This window comes from Heterocephalus glaber, unplaced genomic scaffold (genome assembly GCF_053883595.1).
Source record: "Heterocephalus glaber isolate CG9 unplaced genomic scaffold, H.glaber_assembly_v1.0 deba00000943, whole genome shotgun sequence".
NCBI classification, from domain to species: domain Eukaryota; kingdom Metazoa; phylum Chordata; class Mammalia; order Rodentia; family Bathyergidae; genus Heterocephalus; species Heterocephalus glaber.
In genome coordinates this window covers 14,275,054-14,290,846 of record NW_028258175.1, presented here as the reverse complement: position 1 = coordinate 14,290,846, position 15,793 = coordinate 14,275,054, and the positions used below count along the sequence as shown (strand labels likewise).

The 15,793-nt window shown below is 46.5% G+C and overlaps 1 protein-coding gene across 4 annotated transcripts in view; it reads left to right on the top strand.

Moving 5' to 3' along the window:
* Positions 1–15,793, top strand: part of Abcc1 (ATP binding cassette subfamily C member 1 (ABCC1 blood group)) — a 139,356-nt gene that overhangs the window by 74,637 nt on the left and 48,926 nt on the right. For all 4 annotated transcript variants that reach the window (XM_087209181.1, XM_004855790.3, XM_021237215.2 and 1 more), the window contains 2 exons: positions 3,096–3,188; positions 4,221–4,424. In XM_087209181.1, coding sequence (XP_087065307.1) covers positions 3,096–3,188; positions 4,221–4,424 — 297 coding nt within the window. The remainder of the gene's footprint in view (positions 1–3,095; positions 3,189–4,220; positions 4,425–15,793) is intronic.

Below are 15,793 nucleotides of genomic sequence, written 5' to 3'. Positions count from 1 at the left end.
GGGTATTTTATGCCTTCCCTCAATTTGTCAGGAGTATATTCTCTTTGGGGCATGGTGTTTCTTTGCATGTGCCTTTTCTTGAGTGTATTGAATAAACAACCCTACAAAACACACACACACACACACACACACCATGTTTCTCCCACTCTTCCCTCTCAAATGTGAATGAAACTCATTCATTGGTCCTTAACTATGTGGGTCAAGCTTCTCTCTGATGTAAGGGATAGAAATCCATTTTAGCCTAACAAATAAAGGGAATTTTTAAGGTATCTGAAAGAAATCTAAGGATTTTTCTGCGGGCATGGGTGGATCTAGGATGGCAGTAGTGAACCCTTTAGAGCTTTCAGTGATAACAAACAGCCCGCTGTGGCATGTGTGCGTGATCTAGGAGATCAGGCAGTGTTTTAAGGACTTACTCTCACATTCTTTCACTGTTTCTTGGCCCCGTTTTCTTTGAGCTTGTGTCATCTTACAGACCGGAGTCCCAGAGAAGACTATCCTCGGCCTCAGCCAGATCCCACGGGCTTCTGATCGGCCCAGCATGATCCTGTTCCCGCCCCTCAACTAATTGCTGTGGCCCGAGAGGGAGAAGTCTGATCAGCCAGCCTGAGCCATGTCTCCTCCCACTGTGGAGATGTGATAGTCTCTCCATATCCACACATGGGGACAGACATCTCCCAGAGTGAAAAGATGATGAGCATGGGGCGCATAGCATCACACGTGCCTTGTTCTTTCTCACCTCTGGGCCTTTGCACACGTCTTTCCTTTTACCAGGAACTCTTTTCCTTCTTCTCTTGCCCCCTTTCTCCCTCCATTCACTCCTTCCTTCCAACTAATGAACTGCTGCCCATCCTTCAAGGATATGACTAATGCTCCTTCTGATGACTTTTTTCTCTCCCTCTCAATTAGATAGACTTCTTGCTTTTTTGAATTCAGATAACTTTACAGGAATTTACCTGATTTTACTTTCTGAAATAACAGCCAGATATAGTGGCACCCACCTATAATCCCAGCACTTTGGGAAGCTGAGGCAGGACAATCACAAGTTTGAGCACAGCCTGGGCAGTTTAGTAAGTTAGCTAGACCTTGTCTCAAAATAAAAAATAAGGCCCCGGGGATTTAGCTTGGTAGTTCCGCCGCCAGCTTTGCAAGCACAAGGTCCTGATTTTGATCCCTGATACCTAATTAATAAATAAATAAGTAAATAATAAAAAGAGCTGGGGATGTGGCTCAAGGCTCAGTACCGTGAGTGAATGAGTGAACAAACAAAAGTCTCAAACAAATTTTTCTGTATACTGCAATTTTTGTGTACTCATTGCTACCTTGCCCTGGTAGCAAGTTGGCGACTTGGAGATGCACCCCAGACAGGCTATACATGGTATGAACCCAGCCAATTATCAGTTGCTGTGACTGTAGTTTATATTTTTGTGTATATTTTTGTGAGCCATATGCGTATGTATGGGTGGGTGTGTGTGTGTGTGTGTCAGTCACTGAGTGTACCCCCCCACTCCACAGTATTCTTTCTTTTTGTTTTTTGGTACCGGGGATCAAACTCGGGACCTTGCGCTTGCAAAGCAGGTGGCAGAACCACTGAGCTAAATCCCCGGCCCCATAGTATTCTTACTGATGAAACTTAGAAGGGAAAACACCAGAATTTTATTTATTTTTTCACGCAGTGCCGGGGATTGAATGCAGGGCCTCACTCATGCTAGGCAAGTGCTCTCTCACTGAGTACATCCCTAGCCCTCAACACTAGAATATAAATATCTAGGTAAAATGTCTTTTTAGGCAAGTATCTGGGGTATTTACTTTCCCAGAAAGTACCACCTATAGGTGAAAATATTTTTGGAATGCTGTTTTTTTTAGAATTGTCTTCAATTTTCAGAGAATTGGTTTATGAACCATTAAGAAAGTTGTTTGAGGCCAGGGATTTAGCTCAGTGGTGCTACCGCCTGCCTTGCAAACGCAAGGTCCCGAGTTCGATCTTCAGTACCAAAAAAAAAAGTTGTTTGACAAGTTTATATATCAAGTCTAATAATTTTCTAATATGCAAATAGACACGTGATCGCTCTAAAAGACAAAAATTTCTCTGAAAACAATTTTTCCCTTCATGTTATTTTTTTCTTTATAGTTCACTGAGAGTGGCATGTGTTTAATTATTTACTGTGTATCTATGCATGTTAATGTGTCTTCCTAATATGCCTTACTGAAAAAAAAAGCTGTTTGACACCACTGTTCTCGTGTGGAGGAGGATTGCTTAGTCTCAGCTCTGTGGACCTTTGGGGCCGGATAAGCCTTCGCTTTGGGGACTGTCCTTTACATTCCAGAGTACTTATCAGCATGCTGCTCTCTACCCATCTAATGCCAGTAGCACCCCTGGCTGTAATTTAGGACAGTCCGTTGACGAAGGAAAGAGGCAGCCAGGGCGAAGTCCAGGGGAACCAGCTCCAGGCTTCTAGACTCTCCCAGGGAGTGGAGCACACGGATGCACTTAATTCCCTAGCAACAATTCCCTAGAGTCACTCGTGAGTTCCCCCACCCCCAGTAGGATAAATACGCAGTGCCAGGAGTTGTTCCTGAGAGCTGGTCGCATGGTGTCCTCTGCCTAGAGCCTTCCACGATTCCAGCCTCCCAGGAGGAAAAGCAGAGTCCAACATAAGCCCCCCTGGTTGTGTAGACAATTCAGACACAGTGAGCCCCTCGTGCCCATTTCGTGAGTGGCGGAAACCCTCCTGAAATCCAGGTTCCCGGCCATGGGCCAAACTTGCAAGCACCTTTCAAGTCCCATAAGGGGTCAGGACAGCTGTGTGAACTGTGTCTTACCCAGTATTATTTTACCTTTCTAAAATTCTATACTTCTAATTTGTAAAACTCATCTGGGCCCAAGGGCTTCACATAAAGGATCACAGACCTGGACGTTCTTGAAGGGGTAGGGAGGCCCCCAAGCCACCAGCTTTTTACCCCATCAGTGGGCAGAAGGAATGCGTCTGCCCCAAGCTCACTTGGCCGAATCCGTGTAGGACAGACAGCCTGTGTAGAACATGAAGGACCTTATTCTGTCCTGTTTGTTGAGTGACTGTCTTCTCTTTCTCTAGAACCTGGGCCCTTCCGTCCTGGCTGGGGTGGCCGTGATGATCCTCATGGTGCCCTTTAATGCTGTGATGGCGATGAAGACTAAGACCTATCAGGTAGGTGCCTGTCCCTGCCAGGCTGCACACGCCACTGGCCGAGCCCTGTATACACAGACGTATACTTTTTTTTATATAAGAGAGATGGAGTTTGTTTCTCTCCTCTCTGGAGATGGGTGGGTGCTGTGATGTGCCTGTGGGTTTCACATGAGCGCTCCTGGCCCCGCTGCAATCTGCAGGGACAGTGAGTTCCAGGACGGGGGCCAGGTGGGGCGCGACAGGTCGGGGAAGGGAGGCAGCAGGTTTAGGGCCATGTCACCTCCCATCCGTCCCCTGGGTGTGTGGGTTTCTCCTGGTGGGCACCTTTGCTGCCCTCACTGGTGTGCAGGTCATGATGCTTCAGAGTGTCCCGTCTGAGACCTCGGGGGGGGCCTACATGGTCCTTGTGAGCACGACACGTTCACAGCGTGGCCATAATTCGTATGTCTCGCTGCCGTGTGGCTTGAACCCCTGTGGTACATGCATGACTGTCTCACTTGTGTCACCAGTCATGCATGTTGAATTGCTGAATGTGTATGAAATGCTTAGAACAGTGCCTGGCTGGTGGAAAACGCCGGGCAGCAGTAAGCTATTTAACCACCTGTACAGCATGGGCACCCAGTGGTCAGAAACCAGTGCCACTGCTATGGAAACATTTCAGGTTTTAACAGCCACGAACTGGTAGCAGATCAATTGAGAAAATGGAGAAGAAAAGTAACACCATCCTTGCTATGTTTTTATCAGCAGAGCGGAGCCCAGGTCCTGTCTTCTGTGTGCTCCAAAGGTCTTTTTCACTTCTGTTCCATGGTTCTAAATTGAATAGGTTTCTCTAATGTCTGATCTAGTGGAACTCGAAGCAGCTTGTTCTTTCATGATCGAGGAGTCTGTTGGGGTGTTCTCAGGCCAAGCCCAGGGCTCACAGGGGTTCCAGCGCCAGCCTTCCAGCACCAGGGAGACCGTATTTAGTCATTGTGCCACTGGGTGATGAAGTGACGGCAGGACAGAGGTGAGTGACCCGCCCTCGGTGACCGCTGATCACTCGTGTCTGTGAAGGTGGCCCACATGAAGAGCAAAGACAATCGGATCAGGCTGATGAATGAAATCCTCAACGGGATCAAAGTGCTGAAGCTGTATGCATGGGAGCTGGCGTTCAAGGACAAGGTGATGGCTATCAGGCAGGAGGAGCTGAAGGTGCTGAAGAAGTCTGCCTACCTGGCGGCCGTGGGGACCTTCACCTGGGTCTGCACTCCTTTCCTGGTGAGTGGAGCCCCGTTTCTCATGGGTCATGTTGCTTTATGTTTTCTTTGCTTTTGCTACCCAGATATTTTGAAAAGGTCACTATTTCCACAGTGCCTTCTCTGACTGCTTCTTTGTAAGATCACCACCACTCTCCAGCCCCTTTATTTTATTCTTGGCCCTTTGCAGCTTCCAGCCAGCCAGATTAGGAACTGCTTGTTATGTGTTTGCTATGAGACAGGAGTGCACCCAGGTGTACACCAGTCTCTGCTGCCTTCACCGAGAAAGTCTTGCAGGAAAAGCACATTCGTGACCTAAACAGTGTACTTAGTGTCATAACTGGTCTACAACGTAGGCCCTGCTCTCTCTTTACCAGCTGGTCACAATCATGCATTGGTGACCAGTTGACCACAAGTTAGTTCAGTGGCACCACCAAATGCACCTCAATAATTTACTATTTTGTTTTTGTCTGTCTGCACTAGAATGTCAGCTCCAGGCAGGCAGGGGTTTGCCTTTTCTGTTGACTGCTGTATCCTGGGTGTGGTAACACACCTATAATCCCAGCACTCCAGAGGCTGAGACAGGAGGATTGCTGCTAGTTTGAAGCCAGCCTGGGTTACCTAGTGAGCTCAAGTTCAGGCTCAACTACATAGCAAGACTTTGTCTCAAAGAGACAAAAATAAAATAGTGCCAAGTAGCTACTCAGCAAGTACTTGTTTAGTATACAGAAATTTCAAAACCTAACAAATGCTGTGTAAAATTGGTTGCCTTGTAAATATAAAGAGTTCACTTGTCAATAAATATTGGGGCTGTCGGAGAAGAATTCAGATCGTAAAGAAAGATGTCACATGTAAGAGCATATTGTCCTCTCCTGTATCTTATCCTCTCCTCCATTGTGATGGTTTTATGTATCTTTTCTAAAAAATATATTTAAGTATATGGGTATCTTAAAATACATCTTTAATATTAAAAAGGAATCATGCTATACAAGGTGTAATCAAAATAATGGTATATGTTTAAATATTTATTACAGCAAAAGACACATTTCCATTAATTGCTCTCAAAATATTCTGCCTTGCTTTCAACGTACTTATCTCATCATTCTTGCCACTTTCTGAAGCAGTTCTGAAGTCCTCTTTCTCGAGTCTATTTCCACTGTGTGATCAACAATATGGCGAATGCTGGGCTGAGCGCCATCCGTAGGACAGGCAGGCTTGTAAAAACATGACACTGGGTCCTCATCCACCTTATTCACCATATCTAATACCATGCACCTTCTGGCTCTTCCTCAAAGTCTAAATGACCCTGAAAGATGAATTCATTCAGGACATAGGGGCAGCCACAACATTGCAACTATAGGCACTCAGGAAAAATAATTTTCAGAACTGCTTCAGAAGGTGGCAAGAACAATGGGATAAGTGTGGTCAAAGTGAGGGGGAGTGTTTTGAGGGGGATTAATGGCAATGTGTCTTTTAAAAACTAATTTTATTGGTGCATTTTAGATATACATAATGATCACATTCAGCGTAGGGAATTTGTACCTGTACATGATATATCTTGATTCTTTCTCCCCCATCCCCTCCCCTCCCTTCAACACCTCTTCCCTTCTTTATTTGCAAAATTTTTGTTGCCATTTTTTTCTGTTTTTTTCTTTTCCCTTCTTTCCTTTCCCTCTCCCTACTCCCTTGTTCCCCTTCTCAATTGAACATTGTCTTCCTTTTTCCCAGTATCTGTTATACATTTTGGTCCTCATTTACCCTTTTGGTTTGTCACACCAGAGAAACAATACAGTATTTACGAATGTCTGTCAGACGTATTTCACTTAAGAGTATGGTCTCAAGGTGCATCCATTTAACTAGAAATGTCTCAAGTTTATCCTTCTTTATGGCAGAATAGTACTCTACTATATTTAAAAACCACATCTTCTTTATCCATTCATTGGTTGATGGGCATTTGAGCTGTTTCCAAGATGTAGCTATTATAAACTGTGCTGCTATAAACATGGGTGTGCATATATCGCTGTGGTATGATGCTTTTAATTCTTTTGGGAGGATACCAAGAAGAGGAATAGTGGGTTGAATGGAACCTCTACTTTTTGTTTTTCGAGGAATCTCCACAGAGATTTCCACAGTGATTGTACCAGTCTATACTCAGAAGGGTTCCTTTTCCCCCACAGCCTCACCAGCATTTGTTATTGGTTGATTTATTTGCCATTTGTACTTATTTACCTGAGGAGTATCTGTTCATTTCAGATGCTCATTTTTAGATTGGGTCTTTAAATTTTGGGGGCGGGGTGTCTGATTTTTTTTTTTTAGTTCTTTATATATTCTAGATATTAGTCCTTTGTCGGAGGAACAGCTGGCAAAATTTTTTCCTACTGTGTGAGTTGTCTCTTCGCTCTGTTGGTTTCTTTTGCAGTGCAAAAGCTTTTTAATAAGATGAGATCCCAGTTGTTGATTCTTTGTAATATTTCCTGTGCGATCAGGGTTTTGTTCATAAAGTCTATGCCTACAGCTGTGTCTTCAAGAGCACTACCTTTCTATCTTCCAGCAGATTTTTCAGGAACAAGACAAGGATGTCCACTATCACCACTCCTATTCAATATAGTTCTGGGAACATTAGCCACAGCAGTCCGACAAAAGAAATAAATAAAAGGAGTAAAGATAGGAAAGGAAGAAGTTAAGTTATTATTTGCAGATGATATAATATTCTACGTAGATGACCCCAAAAACTCCACCAAAAGACTTCTAGATTTAATAACCAAATTCAGATATGTAGCTGGATACAAAGTTAGCACCCAAAAATCAATAGCCTTCCTGTACACAAATAATAAACTCATTGAGAGAGAAATTAGGGAAACCACACCTTTCACAGTAACATTGAAAAAAATGAATACTTAAGAATTAATCTAATGAAGGAAGTAAAAGACCTTTACCCTGAAAACTATAGTACTCTGAGAAAGGAGATCGAAGAGGATAACATAACATGGAAAAATATCCCTTGTTCTTAGGAAGAACTGATATAGTGAATGGTCACAATGCCAAGATTGTTATACAGATTTAATGCAATCCTGATCAAAATACCAGTAAGTTACCCCACAGAATTAGAGAAAACATCCTAAAATTCATTTGGAACCAGAAGAGACCTAGAATAGCAAAGGCAATTCTGGGCAACAAAAGCAAGGGAGGGTGCATCACAATCCCTGACTTTAAATTATACTACAAAGCTACAGTAATAAAAACAGCATTGCATTGGCAAAAACAAAAAAAAAGACCTGAGGATCAACGGAAAAGAGTAGAAGATAAAAAAACCACTCCAGACACACAGCAACCTCATCTTTGACAAAGGGGCCAGACACCTTCACTGGAAGAAAGAACCTCTTTAATGAATGGTGCTGGGAAAACTGGCTTTCCACGTGATAAAGTTTAAACCTGGACCCACATCTCTCACCATGCGCTAAACTAGAACAGAAATGCATCAAAAATGTAAACATTGTAATAGGTAATGTGTCTTTTACTGTCATAATTTTTTTAAAATTTCAGCAGCCACTCTATTTTTATTTATTTATTTATTTTTGGTTCTAGGGATCAAACTTGGAACCTTGCGCTTGCAAGGCAGGAGGCAGAACCACTGAGCTAAATCCCCAGCCAGTCCACTCTATTTTTACATCACAGTTCATACATAGAATTCTATGTCATTTCTGCATTCAATCTGTCCCCCTTGGCTCATGCCTTTGGGTCAGTTTTATTTGTGTTAGTGAAGCACACTTCTCCAGCACATGGATGCCCAGTCCCAGGTTGACCCAGCCTGTCTACCATTCTGGTCATTCAGGTTGGTCCATTCTTTACTGTTAGTGAAAAGGTTGAAAACAACAGTGCAAAGCTGGCCCCCAACCAGGAGACTGTGTAGGGATGGAATATAGACGCTCCCTTTAAGCGCAGTTGGTCACCGTTAAACAGCTCAGAATGACTGTGGTATCTGGCCTTCCCTACTCCTGTGTTTTTGTTTTGTTTTGTTTTCTGTCTTTTTGTATTATTAACTGTCCTTTCTGTTTGGTACTAGGGGTTGATCCTAGGGCCTTCTGCATGCTAAGCATGCTCTAAGGTATATTCCCAGCCCTAGAAGTTTCTTCTTTCCCTTCTTTCCCACTCTTCTTCCTCTTCCTCTTTTGTTTCCCTCCTTCAGACAAGATCTTGCCATGTTGCCCAGCTGAGCTTAAATTCCTGATTTCGAGCAGTTCTCCTCCCTCAGCCTCCAGAGTATCTGGGACTACAAGTGCACGTTACCATCCCCAGTGATGGTTCTTTTTTTTGGTACCTGGGATCGAACTTGGGACTTTGTGCTTTCGAGGCAGGCAGCAGAACCACTGAGCTAAATCCCTGGCCAGGTTGTTCTTTTTAAATGTTTTGCTAGCAATGTCTGTTCCTTCTCAGTTATGCTGGTAAATACAGCTGCCCTCTATAGCCATGGTTCGTCATCCTTGATTGAACCAACTGCAGATTTTAAAAAATTTGGAGAAAAATAATAGCCATTTACATACCATTTACATTCATTAGGTATTATACTAATTCAGAAATGAGTTATGACTTAAAGCATATGGAAGGGTGTGCACAGGTTAGATGCAACTATTCGGCCGTTTCATATAAGGGACTTGAGCATCCTTGGGTTGGAGTATCCGTGGGAGATCCGGGAGCCAGTCCCCTGCCAAGACCAGAGGGTAACTGTTTGTGTTCTCGGAAGTTTCTGTGAACTGAAATCACGTTTTCATAACTAGGCAGCTTTTCTGTTAGACCCTTGCCTGCGCCATCTCAGCTGAGCTGCAGGGAGAGTCCCTAAGGAAACTCCTGCCTTTTCAAGATTTGCAAACTGTGCTTGTTCCGGCTTTTGTCAGCTTACCGCCCATCTCCCAGAACCTGGACCTGCACAGGAGCTGAAATGGCGAAGGGAGACTAAATGAGCATGCATCAGAGTCACCTGCATGCCCACTGGAACCCAGCCTGCCGGGCTGCACCCAACATCTCCGAGTAGGTGCAGGGGAGGCCTGAGTGCCTTCCCTTGTGCCTCCTTCCCAGGCACTCACTGCTGGTTCTCTCCCTGTGGCCCGCACTTTGAGACCCACCAGAGTCTTCTCCCTACTCAAACATGGTCCGTGGACCAGCAGTATCAGCATCCCCTGCTCATTGCTAGAAATATTGCAGACTCTCAGGCTTCCTCCAATACCAGTTGAAACAGAAACTGAATTTTACCAGGCTCTGTAGATAGTTCATACATATGTGAGATTTTAGAGACATGCAGAGAGCAGCAGTAAGCAGTCTTTTCTGTAAAGGGCCAGGTGGTGAATATGTAAGGTATCCTGGGCCGTACAGTTTCTTCCAAATACTTGTATGTCCCAGGTGAGTGCAAAAGCAGCAGCTGATGAGCCATAAACTAGTGAGTGTGGCCATGTTCCTGTAAGCCTGTGTTTATAGACACTGAAATTTGAATTTTATAAAATTTTTGTGTGTCATGGAATAATCTTCGGATTGTTTTTTTCCCCTAACCATTTAAAAAATGTAAGATCCATTCTGAGTTCACAAACCACCTGTAAACAGATGTTGGCCTCGTGGGCCCCTGGCATAGAACACTGGGGTGTTTTTCTGAAAGTCAGGACACTTGCCGCATTCTGTTGCCGGCCAGGCTCTGGATTTTCTCATGTGAACGTGGAAGGGGTTAAATCTCAGGGTGTCAAAGACAGGGCCGTGCCCTGCCCTCCTGTGGCCTCAGCAGACAGCCAAAGTCAGTCATGGTGCTCTCTCGCCAAAGCAGGCCCAGTGACCCTCTAGGGGACCGCAATCTGCTGTCACGAGCAGTGACATCTCTTCACCATTCTGGGAATCCCAGTAGGGAGCAATCGATTCCCCTGGCATCCTGGGCAGCCAGAGCATGATCTTGAATTCTTTTTTCGCTTCAGTGCCCCAGACTTTTCCCAGGTCATGGGCAGCCTCTTTGTAAATCAGATCTCAGACTGCTTGAAGGTGATATAGGAGGTTCATTTTATCATTTTTCTTTGAACTGTTTAAAGTCTGTATGCATTGTATGTCACTGTGAAATATTCTCATTTTTAGGTATGATACATTTTTATTTTATTTTACTTTAATACTATTATTTTTTTGTGTGGTACTAGAAATGAGACCCAGGGCCTCACGCACACTAGGCAAGTGCTCTACTACTAAGCTACACCTGCAGCCTTTTTTACATTTTGTTTTGAGGTGAGTTGTGGCTAAGTTGCCCAGGCTGCCCTTGAATTTGTGATCCTCCTGTCTCAGCTGGGATTCCAGGGCTGTACCACCACACCCAGCTCAGCTGAGTATCTTAATGCCTTTGTTCATCCCATAGGACTTTATTTGTCTATTTATGTGCTGGAGTTGAACCCAGGCCCTGTCGCATGCTGAGCATGTGCTTTACCACTGAGCACTTCCACAGTGAGCACTGATGATCCCCACAGAGCAGACTTTCAGCCTCAGCACTATTGCTGATGTTTGAGAACAGGTCATTCCTTGTTTATGTGATGTGGGGCTGCCCTGTGCATTGTAGGGTGTGTAGCAGCATCCCTGGCCTCTGTCCACTAGATACCAAGCAGTCCCTTCCGCTGTGTCACCAGTTGTGACAGCTGGAAATATCTCCAGTCATTGCCAAATAGTCCCCTGGAGACAAATCCCCCCGGCATGGGGAGCAGAGGTGCCGGTGAAAAGCCAAGCCCCTCCACCTCACACCCCTCCACTTCACCCGTCTCCCCACAGCAGTTTCTGGTGTGTGTTTGGAGAGTTTCTGTCTGTACCAGTGGATACACGCAGTACAGGTAGTTACGTTTCTTTGTTTGTTTTACTGTGACACCAGTGATTGCTAACTATACAGGAATCCATGGTGTTTCAAATTGCTTTCTCTTACGGGCAGAAGCCTGAGACCAGAACGGGAGGTGACCAGCTTTGTCTGTGAGGTATTTTCCATTTAGGTCAGAGTAGGGACAGAGTGGATTTTTTCCTGTGCCTTTACCCTGCGTGTTGGGTCCTTTGACAGAACCTGTGATTTCTAGGTTGTCACCTGAACATTATGGTCCTGTGTTTCATTTCCTGCCCTGGTCCCCATCAGAAACCCCACAGGGAAAGATGCTGAAGAGCCACACTGGCTTATCTTGACCTCTGAATTTCCCCCTTGGTTTCCAGGTAGATGGTGAAGGTTGGAGGTCCCGGGCTTCCAGGCACAGGGCTTGTTGGACTGTTTGGCAAAGAGCAGATGGGCCTGGGTGTCAGCCAAAGACCTTAGCCTTGGCCAAGATGCCAAGGCCTCTGACTACATTAGGATAAAATATGTGGCCCGCCGTTTCCCTGGAAGGTTCTTGCATGTTCTTTCCACTGGTAAATTCTTGTGCTGCAGGGATGATGCGCTGTTTATCCAGTGGTAGGGGTGATGGAAGACAGACCGGGGTGGGCAGATGGGCCTGGGGATGCCGTCCAGGGGCCGAATGGGGCTGCCGTTCTGGAACACAGAGTCTGGCATTTGTCATGTCCACTTAGTACCCGTGCCTAAAATAGCAGCCCCAAGCAGCCTGTCAATGGTTAGCATTTTCCATCTTAGATAATTTGTGTGCTTCTTGCTTTCTACTTACCTTGTATGTCTCTTCCTTGGAATAATTCTTACCTCATGATTCTCTGCCATGTAGTTCTCTGCTGACTAGATAATAAGGTCCCGGAGACACAGGCCATGTCGTTGAATGCTGACATCCCCAGAGCAGAGGGAACTCGGCAGATGGTGCACATTTGGCAGATACATGTAGTTGAATGAATGAAATGACCTGTGGTAATCAGGAACTATCTTGCAAGAGACAGAAACCTCACTCAAATCAACTGCAGTGAAAAAAGCCATGAGGATTTTTGAGCCGTAAAACCGAGGAAGAAACTACTTGTAAGCATGGCTGGGGGTACAGAATGGCTGGATCTAGATGTGTCGGAGATAAAGTTGGGAGTAGCTCTCTCTCCCCTCTGCTTTCTTCATGGTGGATTCTTTGTCAGCCACTACTTCTGGATCGTTCTGTCACCTCAGTAACCCCTGTGAGCGGAGAACCCCATTTTATTGGGGGTTTTTTTGGTACCGGGGATCGAACTCAGGACCTTGCGCTTGTGAGGCAGGCGCCGGAACCACTGAGTTGAATCTCCGGCCCCGAGAACCCCGTTTTTGACCACCCTGCTCTCTCCCAGTGGTTCTTACGAAGCTGTGCAATGTGGCCTCATTGGTTGCACATAGACAGTCACACGCCTGTTCCTGGCCCAGTCACTGGGCCTAGGCGGTGGGATGCTTGGACTGAGGCGCTCATCGCTTGAGCTTGGAAGAATGTCAGTTCCCACAGGAAAAGTGGGGTGGCTCCAGAACCAGAGGCACAGATGCTGGGCACCAGGAAGAACATCTCTCTGCCCAAGGAGGCGTCAGGAGCTGAGGAGCTGGGCTACAGTTCAAGCTCCTCGCTTATTAATTTTTAATAATTTTTTTTTTTTGGTACCGGGGATCGAACTCGGGACCTTGCGCTTGCAAGGCAGGCAGCGGAACCACTGAGCTCAATCCCCAGCCCAGGCTCCTCACTTATTATGGGGCCTCCTCACCTCTCCACTGCCCATGGCCCCAGCCCTTAGGCTGATGCCCTGTGCACATTCGGTGGTTAATTAATAATGGGCGGGTGACCTTCACCTCCTGGAAAAGCCAAAACCATAGGCCTGACAGACTGCACGATGTTGTCCGCTCTTTGGGGTCTCTGACCTGCCAGCCTGCAGCCTCTGATCAACAGTGGGAGTTATGTTCTGACCATGAGCTGTCGAGGCCTGATTTCTTCACTGCCAAATGATGCCTCTGAGTGGATATGCTCCTGCCCTCCTGCCCTCAGGCAAATCCTCCACCCACTCACCCACGGGACCTTCACATCCCTCTAACAGGTTTCTCTGTCCGCCCACCGCTCATGCAGCCAGCAAACATGTACTGAGTGTCTGCAGTGGTCCAGGTGCTGTGCTAGGCACTGACAAGAGAACACCGAGCACTGCAGATACCAGTGACTGCTCTCATTATAACTGGGAGAGATGGACAGTAATAAATAAATAAACCATATTGCATGGTACACTGTCAGAACTGCTATAGAATTTTTGAAAAATTGTGTCTGAGTGACAAGGAGGGTTTGGGGTTTTAAAGAGGGTGGTCAGAGAATCACCAAGAAGGTGACATTTGAGTACAGACCTGATGGCAGTGAAGAGGCCAGGTGGGGAAAGGGGGGAGCAGGTACAAAGGCCCTGCGGTAGGACTATGCTGCTCACAGGCAGGATAACCATGGAGCCTAGCACAGAGGGAGCGAGGAGAATCTGGCTGGATGGGAGGCAGGTGGCCACCGATGAATCAGATGGCCCCTGGCCCTGGGTTAAGACTTTGGATTCTGTACTAAGTAGAAGGTTGGCTTCAGAGAGGTGTTTTTTCTTTTTTGGTAGAGATATAATCACATTCAAGTGTATGACTCAGTATTCTTCATATAGGTTGTACAACCTTCACTACTAATTCCAGAACATTTTTATTACCCCAAAAGGAAACTCTATACTGCTAGTAATTGCTCCCCACCCCATGACAACTACTAATCTGTTTCCCGCCTCTGGGTATTTGCCTGTTCTGGACATTTCACATAGAGGGAAGCAAACTCTTCATGGCTTCCGGTGTCTGTCTTTCTTGTAGCCTGATGTTTTCAGGTTCATCCTTGTTGTAACACGTGTAAGAATTGCATTCCTGGCCTGGGGGTGTAGCTCGCTGGTGGAGTCCTTGCCTGGCATGCGTAAAGCTCCATCCAAGTCCTGGAAGAAAAAGATTGCATTCCTTTTGATGGCTGAATAATATTCCATTGTGTGGATATATTTGGAGGGTTTTGAGCAGGGATATCTTTGAGGGGGAGAGGGATGGAGAAAGCTTTATCAGTGAGTACTAAGTTACAGTTAGGACCAAGAAGCTCTGCTGAGCTGTTGCGTGGTGGGGTGGCAAAGATGACAAGTTCAGAAAGCTAGAAGGAAAGAATCAAAATGTTTTTACTGTAAAGAAATGAGAAATGGTTGAGGTAGATCTGTTTAGCCTTATTTAAGCATTACATGGTGTTTCAGTGATAGGTACAACTTTTATATAGTATATCAGTTCAAATAGATTAGGAAAAAATGGGGTTTTTAGAGTATCCTTGGGTTCAAGGCTGGTGCATGAGGCCTTTGGCTGTGCCCTGTGGAGGAGCCACTTAGCACCAGAGCCTTGCGCGAGGTCGGCTGACTTTTTACTGTCAGCGCTGGAACTGGCTGCACCAGGCACTTGCCCTCGGCTCCTAAGAACAAAAAGAGACCAGCCGCCACAGGCTGGCTTTCCCTGGCGGGCCTTGCTGAGCACTCTGCCAGGACCCTTGTCCCGGCTGCCTGCAGTTGTCAGAGGGCTTGTGGGGTCCCACTGGTGACACCTGGCCGAGAGTGGCTGCCCCAAACCCGCCTGTTCCTCTTTACTGCTCTCCTTAGCCAGCCTTCCCATCCGGGGTTGTCAAGGGGGAAAGGAAGCACTTGATGGGTAAGGTGCTGTCCCCCAGACCGCTAGCCCAAGTTCAGGGGATCTCTAAGTCCTGGGGGTCAAGCCTGGGAGCCACCAAGGGCCTGGGGTGAGTCTTTGAGGACCGATGGGCTTCCCCAGAACCATACCCCTGCCTTTTGTTTTCCTTTTTAAAGTATTTCTTTCCTTGAAGCATAGAATCATACACTGTACGAGCTGGAAGGAACTTTAAACAGAGACATTCATCCTCCGGCCACATTTCACGCAGGGGAGAGTTGAGGCCCTGGGAGAAGAAGTAAACCTGCCCGGAGGTTGTCTTTATTGTCGCTAAGTTCCAGGGATCATTCTAGACACAGAAGGCACCGTGCATGGGGAACCAAGTCCCTGCGAGGAGGTGGCTTTTTGGTGTGTAAGATGGACAATAAACCTGCGTAAGACCATTACACAAGGTAGTGAGAGGCGCAGGGAAGGAAGGTGAGCCGGAAGCCGGGGTCAGGGCTACAGTGCTGGGCAGGGCTGCCCTGGGGCAGGTGCACGGCCCTTTGGGAAGGGGACAGCTAGAACATGACTGGGGCAGAAGTCCACACTGGGGACACGTTTGGTCCCGCCCAGGAGTGGGGGTGCCCCGCGGTGTCCCCTAGGAAGTTGGTGGGAGCTGCAGGCATTTGGGGCCGCTGTCACTCATTGTCCAGGTGTTCTTTGGCAGTTTAGTGAGCACCTGCTTGTGCAGATGCCACCTGAGGCGCTGACCACTCCCTGCTGTGCGGCCCGGTCACGTGGGGAGGTGGCCGTGCCTCCCTAGGGGCCGTGGTTGT